Source organism: Notolabrus celidotus, chromosome 3, assembly GCF_009762535.1.
Source record: "Notolabrus celidotus isolate fNotCel1 chromosome 3, fNotCel1.pri, whole genome shotgun sequence".
NCBI lineage: Eukaryota > Metazoa > Chordata > Actinopteri > Labriformes > Labridae > Notolabrus > Notolabrus celidotus.
The window spans coordinates 25700322-25715963 of NC_048274.1; the positions used below are offsets into that span (position 1 = coordinate 25700322).

The 15642-nt window shown below is 40.7% G+C and overlaps 1 protein-coding gene across 1 annotated transcript in view; it reads left to right on the forward strand.

The window, feature by feature from the left end:
- Positions 1–15642, forward strand: part of ush2a (Usher syndrome 2A (autosomal recessive, mild)) — a 224815-nt gene that overhangs the window by 161421 nt on the left and 47752 nt on the right. The window contains 5 exon segments of the mRNA XM_034679779.1: positions 3020–3243; positions 4663–5017; positions 7068–7265; positions 7413–7567; positions 14720–14918. Of these exon segments, the coding sequence (XP_034535670.1) occupies positions 3020–3243; positions 4663–5017; positions 7068–7265; positions 7413–7567; positions 14720–14918 (1131 nt within the window).

Below are 15642 nucleotides of genomic sequence, written 5' to 3' on the forward strand. Positions count from 1 at the left end.
GGCCAAATCAGTATGTACTGCTAATATAGTAGGCGGTTTCCAAAACGGCCACTGTAACCTGTGGATAAACTAAAATGGATAAATAGAGAAGAGAAAACAGAATTATACTTTGGTTGGAGAAGAAGTTAGTGATGCTGGGAAAGGTTTTGATTTGAGAAAGCACAGATGGAGGGATGGAAAAGGGGCTGGAGACCTTTTAATGTCAGGTCACAAACTGTGAAGCTGCAATAACCTCAAGTCAGAAAAAAACCTGAGAGGAAAACCTTGTTATGGAGAAAGTTTGAACAGGACTCCCATACAAGGGAAGGCAGTCAGACTGCTGGAGAGTAAACAGAGGGGAGGCAAATGAGTAAACACCGTAGAGGTGTCCGGGTGTCCGGATGGTAGGAAGAGAGGAAGAGGTGAGGATGCAGAGAGGACGAGGGATGAGTGAAGAGAAGCTATTTTGGAAAAGTGTTGAGCTGTTTATTTGCGCGTCATTGAAGCTGAAGTAAAGCGCTGAGGGAATTGGCCACCAAGCCCCCGCTCTGCAACAGCTGCCGCCGCTAAGTGAGTTACTAGCCGTCAGACTGCCTTTATGTCACACAATCACACACACATACACACATGCATTTTTCTGTCACATGTTGCCTGTGATGGATGCGGTGAGGATATAATGCACCGCTAAAGCGCAGCAGAAAAGATGTGCTGTTCTCCTCTTTGGGCCTTTAAGTGAAATGATTGCTGAAATTAACAGCATTTCATGCGCTCAAAGAGTGAGCGCTGATTAGGTTGTTAAACAATAAGTTATTTATCACTCCACAAACTAGCTGCAGCCCCATTACAGGGCGAGGCCATGATACAAAGCAATGACTTAGTGTTTAATGTCTGCTGTCAAATAAAATGGGCAACACAGCTGGGGGTAGATAGTGCCACAGATCAGCATGTCATCAACTGTTAGCATACATTTGCTAAAGACCTCATGAAAGTTAGATTATTTAACTCCAAACTAAATAATCACAAGAGACGGAGGGGTGCTTACAGTAGTTCAGTCTGATTCAAAATGAGGAGCTTTTACTATTGGACTCTCATTAAAATACAATTTGTCCTTTATTCCATCAGCACAGTTAGGATATATTAGTCCAGCCATGCCGTGCCATGCAGTGCTCATTTGTATTTTCAGTGCATCTTCACAGCAGGAGGTGACTATGCTGACTCAGTATTAAAGCAGGACAATATCATAGGCCTAATCCATTGAAAGACCAAAGCTAAGCTGAGACATCAGAGTAACCAGATTGAACTTGTGTTTTAAGGAGGGCCACACGAGAGAAGGCACCGTGTTTACCCTTAGTCTTCAGCTTTTAATGTTTTTTTCTTTTAATCTACTTTGGAGAGAAGAGAGAGAGTACTGCTGGTGACAACCTAATGTCCTCAACCCAACCTGAATCCAACCCAAAGGAATGACAGTCATCTCTGAATTTATTTCCTTTACAAGAGTATCACATTTGTAGGATACTGGTGAATCAAGTGGAAGCTTTTTTCTTCAGTAAGTAGAGTACCAAAAAACTAGGGTTAGGAGGCATCCCAGAGGCTTAGCGAATAAAATCAATTTCAGAAAATGGACACTAGCCTTTGGTCCCTTATTGCCCCATGTCATCTTTCCACAATTACGATACGATACGATACGATACGATACGATACGATACGATACGATACGATACGATACGATAACCAGCCCACAATAACAATAATATCAGGATACAGCAATTCTACCATATAATGACAGGTATCTGATTAACTGAGGAATAGAATACAAAATGCCCGAAAATGTAAAGCGCAGGATTAGTGTCATTAGCACCACCACATTGACAAATGAAGTGATGGTGCACTGTGTCAAAGTTAAAGAGAAATCTGTTTAGGGTGGCTCAATGTATTTGAATTAAATGTTCATATATGGCTCCAGTGTATTCAGCACAACAATATATTGATGTATCCATACATTGTCCCGTCATATTTTATACATTTGGTAGCTTTACGCGACAAAATTACATAGTCTTGACAGATGTGCACAGTAGTTAAATAAAACCCCAGTCATTCAGCTAGAAAGACATTTTTTGGGTAGAGTTTAATAACATTTTAATTTGCCAGTCAGCTTCAAAGTTTTTAAGCACCAAAAAATGTGAGGAAACATGCTTTTAAGTTTGATATTCAGCAGCCAAACGTTTACAGGGAAATGGAGTGATAGCATGTATTTTAAATGTCACCTTGCTTCTGAAGGTGAAGTGGTGGCAGAGAGACATCACCTATCACTGTCAGAGATGGCAGCTCTCAGGAAAACACACTTCCTCTCCCCCTGCACTCTTTTAGATGGCCTGAATATTACTACTGAGCGAAGAGATGAATACAGGAGAGTAAAAGAGGCAGACGGGGGGGGGGGGGGGGGGAGAGGGAGGGCAGAGGAGAGGAGGATGTATATGAGAGTTGATAAGAGGAGATGCACACTCATATTAACTGCAGCCAAGATGGTGTGTCCAAACAGAGGGGGTAAAGGAGCACCTGACAAAAGTAAAAGAAAAACAATACAGTGGGGACGGAAAGGTTTTAAAAATGGTTAAAAAGGCAGAACAGACGAGGAGGTTTGAGGGTAGAAGAGACAGGAATATGATGAGTAGTGTTATAGTGACCTGCTTACTGTAGGTATGGAGAAGCAGAGAACTAGAAGAAGTAGTGAAGATAAGAAAGGTTGATATTCCTTGTAATCCAGACAGACACACAGTTTATTCAGACCTCGCTGGTGAATGTGGAAATTGTATAACCAAAGCATTTGAGTAATTGCGATGATAACGATGATAACGATGATGATCACAGCCTTTCTGATTCATTGTGTCAATAGTTTTTGTGTCACTTAAATTTGCAGCACCAATTAATTTCATGTGAAAGACAACTAATAAGAGGCTTAAGAAACTTCTGTCTTCCCTGGTAATGAGCAGTGAGAAATGTTTAGTAAACAGCAGTTTGATGCTTGTCTTCTTGTCTTTAGGTTTCATCTGCTGTGGTCAAGAATACTTAAACTCCTCAACCTCTCTTTGCTGTGTGGGCAATAATGGAGTTCCCACAATGCACCCTGCTGGTAATGCCACAGTGATGTTACAGTGCTGTGGGTCAAAGGTCATACATCAGGAAGAAGAATGCTGCAGTGGGATTGGCTATGACCCTCAACGACACGTGTGTGCCGACAGAGCCACACCTGGCCTGAAACTACAGGTGTGTTTGAATGTTCTCTAAAATGTAGGGAAATATCTCACCGTTGTTTTTACTGAAGGTTCAAAGTTTCTTTATTGGGACCTAAGACGGTAATTTGTTTTGTGGACAGGAGATTTTCTATTCCAAACATGAAGACAAAATATTAAAACAATACGAATCCAAGGTAAAAAGGACGTCTAATAAAGATTTCATTAAAACAAGATATAATCAATTAACAGTTTACAGAGACACCCACTCAAAAGTTCATATATCCTTACATAGCGTGAGTGCATCATCTTGTGCTAGCTTTATTAGGCAGTGCTATAGTTGAAGGTACAAGACTGTTTCTGTTGTGGTTTGTTCTCTGAAACTCAGAGTTTAAAGGATGAGAACAGTCATGGCACTGTGTTGTATTTGCTAAGAAACATGTTATAGAAGAAAATATCTGAAGCACTCTGACATCTGTTGGCCTTGTTTTGTCAGTTGGCCTCTTAAAGTCTTTTACACTTTTTCATTATGCTTTATGTCCACTAGAGGCAACTGTGCTGTACCAGTGCACTCCTATCTTCCCTGATGTTTAATGTCGACAACAAATAAATAATAAAATATTCTCTTAAACTCTTCTTCTGCAGGGACATGTATTTCTGACATCACTGGCATTGTTTACCTACCATTTTTTCAGTTTTACAAGCACAACTGTAGCTAATTTATTATTGATCTGATAACAGAAAATTGAAGGCTGAATTCAACTTATGCTAACGGTATTTTGTATTATCATTTCCTAACTGGTAGTGAAAGACATACTCAAATTAAAATGAAGACATTTTGACAAAATGAATTACTATTACAATGCACCTAAAACATTGTAATAATAAAAATAGAAACATATCCCATTTAAAATGATCTATTAGCTTTGTTATAGTTTGATTAATACAGATAAAATGTAGTGAAAATGCACAAGAGTCTAAAGAAAGGGTCAGCTCTTTTGTTCTATCTCTGTCTGTCTCTCTCTCTTTCCGTCTCTCTTGCTCTTTCTATCTCTCAAACTCATGCTCATTGTCACTTCAGGAGTTGGGGACTGAGCTATCTTCTATTCATCAACAAGGGTCATGTGATGTTTGTGTGTTCTTAAGTCAGCATGAGACAGACACAAACATCTACACACACATGCACACACCCAGAGGTACACACAGACGGGGACAAAGGGTAAGAATTCTCATTAGCTCTAATGATGCCATTAAGGACCATGCACACCACACACATACACCTGGACACATACAAAGTTGCATGTGAGAGAACATTTATAAAACAGTCAACTTCTTTAAGGTACACTGAGATGCATCACATAGAGAAAATAAAGATGTTGTAGCTCACAGTTTGCCTTTTTGAACACCTCATTCTTCTCACCTCTTCTTTCTGCTCTCTTCATCCTCTCTGCAGCACCAGTGTTTGCAGGGCACTGTGTGTCCTGTAACTGCGGCATCTACGGCGTACTGTGGCTCCTGTGACCTCGATCCATCTACGACTGCCTGCACATGGGTCCTGACGGCACACGCACACCCTCTGTCACTCTCTGACGCATCCTCCTATACAACGTACTCGCCTCCCATCAACACCACACATCAAACCATTACTGCAGGCCTGTCTGCGTATTCAAACAAAAGTCATAACATTTACAAAACGGCAGAGGCATACACTTACACGCAAACTGGGAGTCTGCAGTCTGTGGGAAACCTGTGTCCATCCCATGAGGAGGTCATATACAGCGGAGATGCCAGCAAATACACCTATACAGGTATTCTGAGTAATGAGTTCAGGTTTGTGTGTTCAGTGTGTATCTAATAGTTCTAATTCAGTAACTGGCATAGCTTATTACAAAACATTTTATACCTAATTTTTCTGGAACTCAATATTGCCTGCGACTGAGATGCTTTGTGCCCTCAGACTTTTTAAAATATTAAAAAGCATGTTGGCAGAATGGATGTCTAAAGACAGCGAAATTACTCTTCACTTAGTAAAAGTTAACAAAGACTTATTTTATTTCTTAATCTTTTTTCCTGAGTCAGCGTGGTTGTGTGTCTCTGTGTGTGTGTATATATTTGTCTTCCACTGATGTATTGCATCCCTGCAGCTCACCTCTGACTTTGCTGGAAATTAGGACTTCCATCCTGTGAGCCACTGTGAAGAATAACTCATACAGAATATAGCCATCTGTGAAACACGCTGCTCATAGACTTTTTTTTTTTGAGCCTGCAGAAACCATTTCTGCATTTACTCTAAATGTGTCAGCTGCTGCAATCAATGGGCTTCAGAGACAGATGCCTCTCCACACACACACATCCAGACAGCTGTTGCAGTGCACACTGATAGCTGTACCGTGGTAACTCTCAGTGCTGTTCACTTGTGTGTCATTAAAACTTAGAAATGGGCGTTTAAATGCCATTTCAACAATCTGTACCATTTATCAGCCCAAAGGGAGTTGGAGTGTGTGTGTGTTTTAGTGTGTTTTAGTGTGTTTTAGTGTGTTTTAGTGTGTGTGTGTGTGTGTGTGTGTGTGTGTGTGTGTGTGTGTGTGTGTGTGTGTGTGTGTGTGTGTGTGTGTGTGTGTGTGTGTGTGTGTGCGCGTGCGTGTGTGTGTGTGCGCGTGCGTGCTTGTGTGTGCGTGCTTGTGCTTGTGTGTGTGTGTGTGTGTGTGTGTTGGTGTTTGTGGGCGTGTCTGTCTGGTTTCTCAGTCCTCACATTATTTATCAGAGTAGTTATGTCTGTTTAATCAAGACTAATTGTGGTTGTGGTGGTAATGTGTGTGCCTGTGGTTGTGCACTAATAATTTACATGTGTTTTTGTGTGTTAGTGTCCAGTTAGTCTCTATATAAGTGTACCTCTGTAGTATATGTGTTTCCTTTACTTTGTGTGTGTATGTGTGTGTGGCATGGGGCGGTTAGGATAAGAGATTCTAGGCAGTGCTGTGACACCATCTGGGCAGAGGCACATAAAGCTGTCGCCACCCACCATACACCAGATGTTTCTCATGCACACACACACACACACACACACACACACACACAGTCACACACACAGGGTATCATGCTATACTTCTCTAAAGCCTACGGTAGATCACACACTGATAGCTCCACATGTGCAGTAAGTGCTAAAAATATACACTGTATTGTCAACACCCGATTCTTATTTACACCTTTCAAAATGAGTTCCTCCCAAACACAGAGGCTCAGGTTTGAAGCCCAGCTCTTTTATGAACACACATTTAGTATTTTATTTACATGTGTGTCTCACTGTGTGTTTTGCTGCTACAGTTATCACCACAGTAAAGACAAGAGTCCCAGACTGGCACGTAAAACATGGTCTCATTTACACCAGAAGTCCCTTAACACTCCTAAAAATAATGCTTGTGTGTGTTAGTGTGTGGTAGTGCATCTGAATGTATATGCTCCTGAATGTTTAACTCACCAGAAGGGTTGTCACAACCTGACTCCCATGACAACTATTACAACTATGCACTAGTGATAGTGCATATATTTGGTATCTGTTCATGGAACGTATGCTTATCAGAGCACAAACATTAAGCTGTTGTTTCAGAGGCAGAGTTGTTCTGTATGTTCCATATATCCTCACAGTTTTTCCATCACAGTGAAGCTTTTCTAAAAAGATGTTGCGACAAATACACGCTATGATTATTCCTCTACTAGAAGTACAGTTTATACTGCGGGCGCCCTTGATAATCTTATTGACAGGGTTGTTTATTTTGTCCTAGTGTCTCTTCTTAGTTATTACCATGTATTTTCTAACTCCTTTACTTCATTTTTCTGTCTTTCTTTACTCTTCTATAGACTCAGACCTGGAGCCCTTCACCAGCTATGAGTACAGAGTGAGGGGCTGGAACAGCTTCGGACGAGGCTCCAGTGATATAACAACAGTGACGACCAGTGAAGACAAACCATGGGGGGTGGCACCACCCCGTTGGAACCGTATAGGTGAACGAGATGACATCATCCAGTTGCAGTGGCAAGGACCTGCTAGGCCTAATGGTGTGTACTGTATGTCTGTGTATCATCGTTCAAGTCCTCGTTTTTACAGAAGATCACAAATCATGCTCTGTGAGTGAATGAGGCTGAAAATATTGAAACACTGTGAAAGAAAAAGCTTAAACGGAAGTTCCTTTTCCGTTTCATCAGGCGATGTCACCCACTATGTTATACTGCGGGATGGACAAGAGCGTTATCGTGGAGATGAAAACAGTTTCACTGATGTGGGTGGGATCAGGCCTTTCCAGGAATACAACTACCAGCTGAGGGTCTGTAACCGGGCCGGTTGTACTGACAGTTCACAGGTAAGACCCCACAATGTTTGTGTCAGAGCCGTTTCAGTTTCACTATGTCAGACTGAGGTTGAAGTTTGCATCACAGTGTTGATTAATTAGTGGCTAATGAAGAACAAAGTTAGGATTATGCTTACCAATATACATTGAGCTTCAGCATAAAACATTTTAGAACTCTGAAATGAAGGGGTTGCTTTTGTGTTGGAGTGACTGAAAAAGACTCACCTGACCTACTCAATCACAAGGCCTGAAATCTCATCAGTAGCATATGAGATGACCAGTAAATGTCTGGTCCAGTTAAGCATCCCTTACAGTGCTCCATTGTTTTATTGTAAGTATTTCCATCAAAAAGTACAGTCAAACAAAACTGACAGCACCTTCCGTTGTTGAAGGAGGTTCTCACTCTTTGCTGTTTAATTGTCTCAGTCCTGCCAGCTTTTCATGTATAACTTATCTCACTTCCACACCAAGACACTGACATACTCACTCACACCCTCTAAAACCTTTCTCCATGTAGCACCACATTTTATAAAGACATTATCCCCCTGTATAATTATCTTATAGCCTTTCTAAAGGCAGACTGAGCTTCTCTGAACTAAGCACCACTTTACTCAGTAGTTAAGCCCACTTCCTTTTCATTCGGACAAAACATTTAAATTTGTGTGAGAAAAAAAGCATGTTGTGAAAATGTGTGTTTGAAAGAGCGAGAAATACATACTTCTTATTTGTTTATCAGTGCTGTTGTCAACAGTGCCTGATCAGTGTTGTGCTTTTTTGTCAAGAAACAAAGATCACCATCAAATCCAGACCACATTTTAGCTTTACAAAATATGTTGACTAATACTCGACAGTGTGCCGGAGCTCTTTGAGCAATTCCTTATTCTACTACCAATTGTCTGAGTATAAGTTTGCTATGATAACTTTTAAGGTTGTTTTTTGTCAAGGAAGAATTCTCTAAACCTACAACCTCCTGGCTCACGTTGGGTAAACTTAAAACAGCGTTGGTCTTCTTCAGTTGGCTGCTCATCTGATCTGTGGTTTTGTCAGTGCCCTTTCAGCTAAATGACCTTTTACCCTCCTCAGATGCTGATTTGTAAATGTTGTTTACATTGTAATTCAGGGACTCAGTTGTCCTGTGAGTGATATTTTACAAATTCCAAACCTGTGTCTGACCTTTGTTGTAGAGAAATCACAGAGTGTGTTGTTTTTTACACTCAGTGAACTCTGTACTGTTCCCACACTGGAACAAGTTGTTATTTAGCCTTGTTCCCGCTCTCCCCCTGTATGCTAGGCTCTGGATTTGCTGAGCCTACCCGATGCTTGTGATAGCGTCCATAATAGCTTCACACAGAACTCCCCCCTGCGCTATCTCTCTGGCTGTTGCCGAGCTGATATCACCACAACAATTAATTTCTGCGGCTTAGAGGTGATGAAAGCTTTCGTTGAAAACTGTCTTTCTGGCTTTTTTTTTTTAAAGCTAATTTAACATGTCATCATTTTGATGAGCATATTGTTACGTATAGATGATGTCTGTGGATGTGACAGTGGAGGGGCGGGTGAAAGAGTGGGGGTGAGATGGAGGTTTAATAATAATAATAATGATAATAATTCATTTATTTATATAGCACCTTTTAAAAACATGTTTACAAAGTGCTTTACAGAGTGCAAGACATAGCGAGAGAAAAAAACACAAAAGCACATGACAATGGTTTAAGAGAACTAAAATTAGTTAAGTAAAAACAGTAACAAAAACCATGCATAAATTAAAAAATCAGTGATGAGTTAAGAAGTAAAAGCACATTTTAAAAAGTGTGTTTTTAAAAGAGATTTAAAAGAGGACAAGGATGTGGCTTACCTGATCCCCTCCGGGAGGTCAATCCAGAGTGACGGGGCCCTGACTGCAAAGGCCCGGTTGCCTCTGGTTTTTAACTTCACTGTAGGAAGTTCCAAGAGGGACCTGCCGGAGGATCTCAGGCAGCAGTTGGGGACATACATCCTTAGACACTCTCCTAGGTACTCAGGGGCCAGTCCATTTATTGCTTTAAAAGTGAGTATTAAAATCTTAAAATCAATTCTAAAACCCAGAGGCAATTTCTAAGTTATGATGTGAAAGGAGGGGCCTGATCTGAGAGATTTTGTGCAGCTGATAGAAACAAGACTGAACTGTAGTTTTGATTATGTTGGTTGGAGTTAAGGTCTTTATCAAAGGTGATGCCAAGATTCTTGCAGTAGGGGGTGACAGGAGAACCAAGCTGAAGTGAGGAGAAAATCTGTGATGAGTGTGGACCTATGAGCATGATTTCGGATTTGTCTGTGTTGAGTTGGAGAAAATTGTGTGGCAGCCATCTTTTAACTTCATTCAGACAGGAGTGGAGTGAGGACAGTTGGTTATGATTAGAAGGATCAAAGGAAAAGTAGAGCTTTGTGTCATCTGCATAAAAATGGAAATTGATATTGTGACTACGGATTGAATGACCAAGGGGAAGCATGAGATTGTAAAAAGCAAAGGATAGTTAGTTTAACTAGTCTTAAGGGGTAAATATTAAATGAAGATGGATTAATGAACTTAATTAATGAATGTTGCGTCGAATTGGGGTGTTGCAAAAGAGAGTGTTTTTTCCATTTATTCACAAAATGATTCTTTACCACAATAACCCTTTATTTTTTAAAGGTATAACAGTGATTTCTTATATTATATGAATATTATTTGTATCATTGTTAAACCAGCTTTTCTCAGTCATATTACTTGAAATGGCTCCAATTACATTAAAATAAAGGTGAATCTGCTGATGTTTGAGGGTATCCAGACCTACTTAGGTAAACCTTAAGAAGTCCAAAGCTAAGCAGACCTGTCAATCACTAGACAAACAACTTGTACATTTGTTTTAAAGTTGCACTAAACAAACTCCATGTAATACTGTATGTAAGCATTAGGAAGTAAAACCCTTGTATCAATAACCCAGCAGTATATGATCAGCTATCAAAGCAGCACGGATCATGTCCCAGCAAACAACTGCTTACACATGTAGCACTTTAATGTAGTCATTTCTATGGTTAAGTCTTATGTTGACCTTTAACTCATAGTCTCAAAATAATGTTTAAACATTTTTTTAAAGGTTCAAATGTGGGTATCTCTGTCATTTACTTTCTTAAACGCAATTTCTTGCTGGTCCACGCAAGCTAGCTAGAGCTCAATTGCTGAAATGATCAATTTAAAGCTTGAGATTAAAGATATTTAGAGCAGAATTGGCTGATGATTTTTGGTGGGATGAGCAGTATGAAAACAAACAGTGATCTCTTATTCTGTTCTTGTCGTCCATTGTTGGTATTGTCTGTATTTTGTGTAAACAGCTGTGAAATTGTTAGATCCTGCTCAAAGGTAGTATGTTTGGGTAGCCAGTTTAGCAGTAGTTAAAACTGGACACCCTATGTACAGAGGCCATACTCCTCAAAGCAGAGTTTGACTCGGACCAGCGACCCTATGCCACATGTCAATCCTCATTTTCTTCCCAGTTTCCTGCTCTATCAACCATCCTGTATCTCTCAATAAAGGCGGAAAAGCTCAAAATTAAACTGAAAAAGGCAGCTCAAGTACATGAGCCAGATTTGGCCATCAAACAGGCTGAGGGGTCTGGCACTATGTAGTTCCGATCTCAGTACTTGTGTTATTACTAATGCCATGAGATTTCTTAAACTTCTCTGCATTCTGTTACCAATGCATAGATTATATTCATTGTGGCATCTAGTCGGGAGCAGTGATGGCTTGAAGAAGTCACTCTGATGAACCACACAACAGTTGTGTCCTCATCCTCTCTTTGCAGACATAAAGATTGTTGGTAGTTCACATGACTAAAAATGTATTTTGCTTTGAACTGTTTAAATAAAGCAGAAAACAAATAATGCTTCAGTTTGACTTCTCTTGCACGAAAGCAGATCCACAGATCTCAGCCGGAAACTTTTTCCTCTTGGCTGAGAACTAACCAACGAGAGAGATATGTCTACATGCACAAAGCCTCCTCTCTGTCTCTATGTTCTCTCTGTCCACCTCCCTCTCACACACACATACAAATATTCACACAAGCCAACACACTCCCAGCAGAGGGTGGAAGGGGAGTGAGTTGGATTAGTTTGTACACCAGTGAAAATTGGCCAAACAGTCCCAATTATGGGATAACTTGGGCTAACCTAATACACCACTGCAATTACCTGGCATCAGTCCCTCCACGTACTCACACACACAGGTTCAGACAAACAAACACAAGCACAGGCAAACGCACACCTGCTGTGACAACAGAAGGTGCTGATCTAATACGGTTGGTCACTTAAAGAGGGAGGAAGAGCGATTGGTCCTCCTCTGTCTTTGAATCCTTTTGTGCTGTTCTCTCTGCAATTTGTCTCCTGTCATTCCCCGATCTGAACTCCACACTCATCAGTTTCCCTCAAACTGTTTTCTCTTTCATTCTTTAACCCCTCTCATCCTCAATCCATACCACTGTCCAAATGCCAGTATCCCTTTTACAACAATTGTCATCAGATGTCAAGAGTGCCCCTCTCTTGTTTTTATGTCTCTCACAATACAATTTTACTCCAACTGCTGAGTTTCCATTCAGTTTAGACAGAAAGGGTTGAATGAAAGTATCCCAGTAAAGCACAAATCAGTCATTTTAAAATCTTGAACTTTGAGCCAAAAAAAACCCTTTTTTCTGTGATGTATAATGTTTAGTTAGCTGGTGGTTATGCCACATAGAATCCCTTCAGGGTAGAAAAGACTTCACATCACTTCTAGTTCCTCCCATGAGCTAACTTAAAGTTTAGTATTTTAAGAGTGAGCCTGGATGCAGGTCATAGATTTTAAGTTCTTTACATATTTTGATGAACATCTCACTCAGCAGCACACCAAAGCTCTTCCTGGTTGATACCCAACTTCCTTTGCATCCTCCTTGTCTTCTTCTTCTTTTTGTGTGCACACCTGCGTACACAAACAAGTGTGTATGTGTGTGCATGTGCTTGTGTGTCTCCTCAGTTGTAGTAGCACTGTTCTAATTGCATAGCACTGTGTGGGACAGGTGGGGGAAGTGCTAGTGACAGTCTATTAAGGCAGGATATCCCTGTTGCCATTAGCAGCAGATTGCCCTGTGATTCTGTGGTCTCCACATTCACCCAGTGTTCAGAGTGACCCGTGGATACTACAGCAGTATGAGTGCACTGTGAGCTGGTCCCTCACGACACTGTAATAAAAGAAATATTATTACTTTGCATGAGGTGGGTGTGGGGGGGAGCTGCTTGATAATGACTGAAGTGTTTTTTTCTTTTCCTTTCTTGCAAGGACAGATTTTTTTATATTATTGATTGGAACCCATTTGTCCATTAATTTGGGCACTTATTGCATTGTTGAGGCAACTTAAGTTGGATTCTTTGTCTTGCAGATATTCAACTTAAGTGACTAAATTGGTTAACTGAGGCAGGATATCTTCTTATGGCCAAATTCCACCGGGTCCATGTCAGGTCTGTCATGCCACCAGATCTGATAGGTTTATATTCTAGTCAATGTGTTAACTCCCACTGGATCCGCTCCATTGTGTTCGGCTGTGTCTCTGATCCAGCACACCAGCCCTCCGGATCAGATATGCAAGACTTCTATTTTTGCCAGATGCCAGAGCATGACTCATAAATCTAAACAGAGAAGATCGAGCAGGACATGAAGTCAGGGACCAGATAAAATTACAACATCCTGTTAATTTTCAGAGTAAACCACTCTGTGTTATCGCCAGATAGTTTTTCACTTAACTACGACAAAAAAACGTCATAATGAGCGGAGTAAGGCCTGACATTAACAGGTCCGAGGTATTCAGAGGCCAATGAAGTCAACATGATTGAGGAGATCGGAATAAACACGAAGGAGAGGACCAGAGATGGAACGGACACGCATCTGGTGGAAGTCTGATGTTAGCAATCAAAACCAGTGACAATATGTTGTTCTGTAGAGATAACCCATCAACTGTTTAACTGTATGCTTAAGTAAATACTATGTGTACAATATTCAGGATTGGGATGCTGCATGATATTGCTTTTAAACAACAGTTCAACAAGCCACAAATATTAGTAAGTAAACATTTGGCTTAAGTTAACTTAACTGAGAGCTGGACTGTTGCTGAGCTTGACACATATTCATCTGCACTCGTTCTACTTTGTTTGTCCATGGTTACCACAAACCAGCTACATTGTTTTGTGTAAAATTATTTGTGTTTTGATTTTACATACAAGCAGTGAAATAAAAGAAGCTTTGTGATTCTGAGTTATCAGCTTCTAAACAAGAAACATACTGTCCCTGTGATGTGACTGACTGTGTTTTCTATATCGGACTGAGGAGAAGTCGTACATATTGTGAGTCCCTGTGATGTTGTTCTTTGGATCAGCATCATCTTGAGTGCCACTTGTCCAGTCAGTTTATTTGGGTCAGGACTAAGGGTTGTATGATTTTACACAGTTCTTCCCTGTAGTTCAGTGGATTTTAGGAATAAAATGAAAGATGAAAGAATAAAATCAAGCCCTCTGCATCAACACTGTAGTCTGCAGACTGACTGTACAGTCAGACATGTCGTCTGAATCTAAATGTATGCGAGTTTCCATTTTTCAGGATGCTGATATTGTGTGTTTCCTGTTTTGGACTTATTCAGCACTATTGAAGGCAGTGACACATGTCTACTGTCTTTCTCTACGTTGTTAACAAGATCTTTATTACTTCCGAAAGAGAGGCTCTGAATTCAAATGCAGATTTTTAATTGTCTCGTCATCATTTAATTAAGATTCATAAATGATCATGGCGAGAAATCCATCTGTTATCTACTTCATAAACATTCTGTGAACACTTTAGAAATGATTTTGACTGGGGGCGCTTGTGGCCTAGCGGTCTAAGCGCCCCACATACAGAGGCTATAGTCCTTGTCGCAGAGGTTGCCGGTTCGACTCCTGGCTTTGACCATTTGCTGCATGTCTTCCCCTGCTCTCTGCTCCCCACATTTCCTGTCTCTCTTCAGCTGTCCTATCCATAAAGGCAAAAAAAAACCAAAATATAACTTAAGAAAAAAAAAGAAATGATTTTGACTTTACATTTTTTGTAATGTTTTCCTCAGTGTGTATCTCTGTGTTCATGTGTGTGTTAAGGTGGTGGCAGTGACTGTCCAGGGAGTCCCAGCGGGGGTGCAGCCCCCTGTGTTAACAGCTTTAAGCCCCTCCTCCCTCGATGTGAGCTGGTCTGAACCTACACATCCCAATGGAATCATTCATCGGTACCACCTGAACCAGACTGATGTTGGAACCATATATACAAACAACAATGGACCCAGACATTATACTGTGACTGGTAAGTTTTCCACTGCCTTATTTTTCCTCTGTTTTCCAGCTCTTTGTCCTTCTTTACTTCCTTGCCTTCTCTCCTCTCTCCTATTTGCGTTCTCTCCTGTTCTCTTCTTGTAGCCCTCTGATCCCAATTAATTTGTATCCTTTGTTTTTTCTCTCAATTCTCTCTTTTTATTTCCTACCTCTCACTTAATTCTCTTTCATCCCTCCTTCATACCTCAAAATCTGGATATTCTTCCTATCACAGAAGCTATCCAATGGCTTCATAAACACCTGACTTCCAACACTCTCTGTGGCCTAGCCCCTCACACAGACAAAGACACACAAACAAAAACTCCCACATGAATAAGCACAGTAAACAAAAACACAACAAGCATGGATGCACACTCTAACACAAGACACAGACACAAAGCCCAGGCTCAAATACCGTGCTCATGTGAGAAAAACGCAGATATAGGTTCACAAACAGCAGAACAAAAGCATAAAGTTTTCAATAACACTGAGAAAGTACAGCAGGTAGACACACAAACAAACAGAGGTGTCATCTTGTCTGAATACTGTAGATCTGCACAGGAAACACGGTGGTGTCAGGACTTGGTGATTTGTGAGTCTTGTTTTATCTACCCTGAGAAGGAGCTGTGTTTCTGGCCGCCTGCCATCAGTCAACACACATGGACAGACAGACACACGCACATTCAGACGCAAACACCTGCATGGAGTGTTGTAAA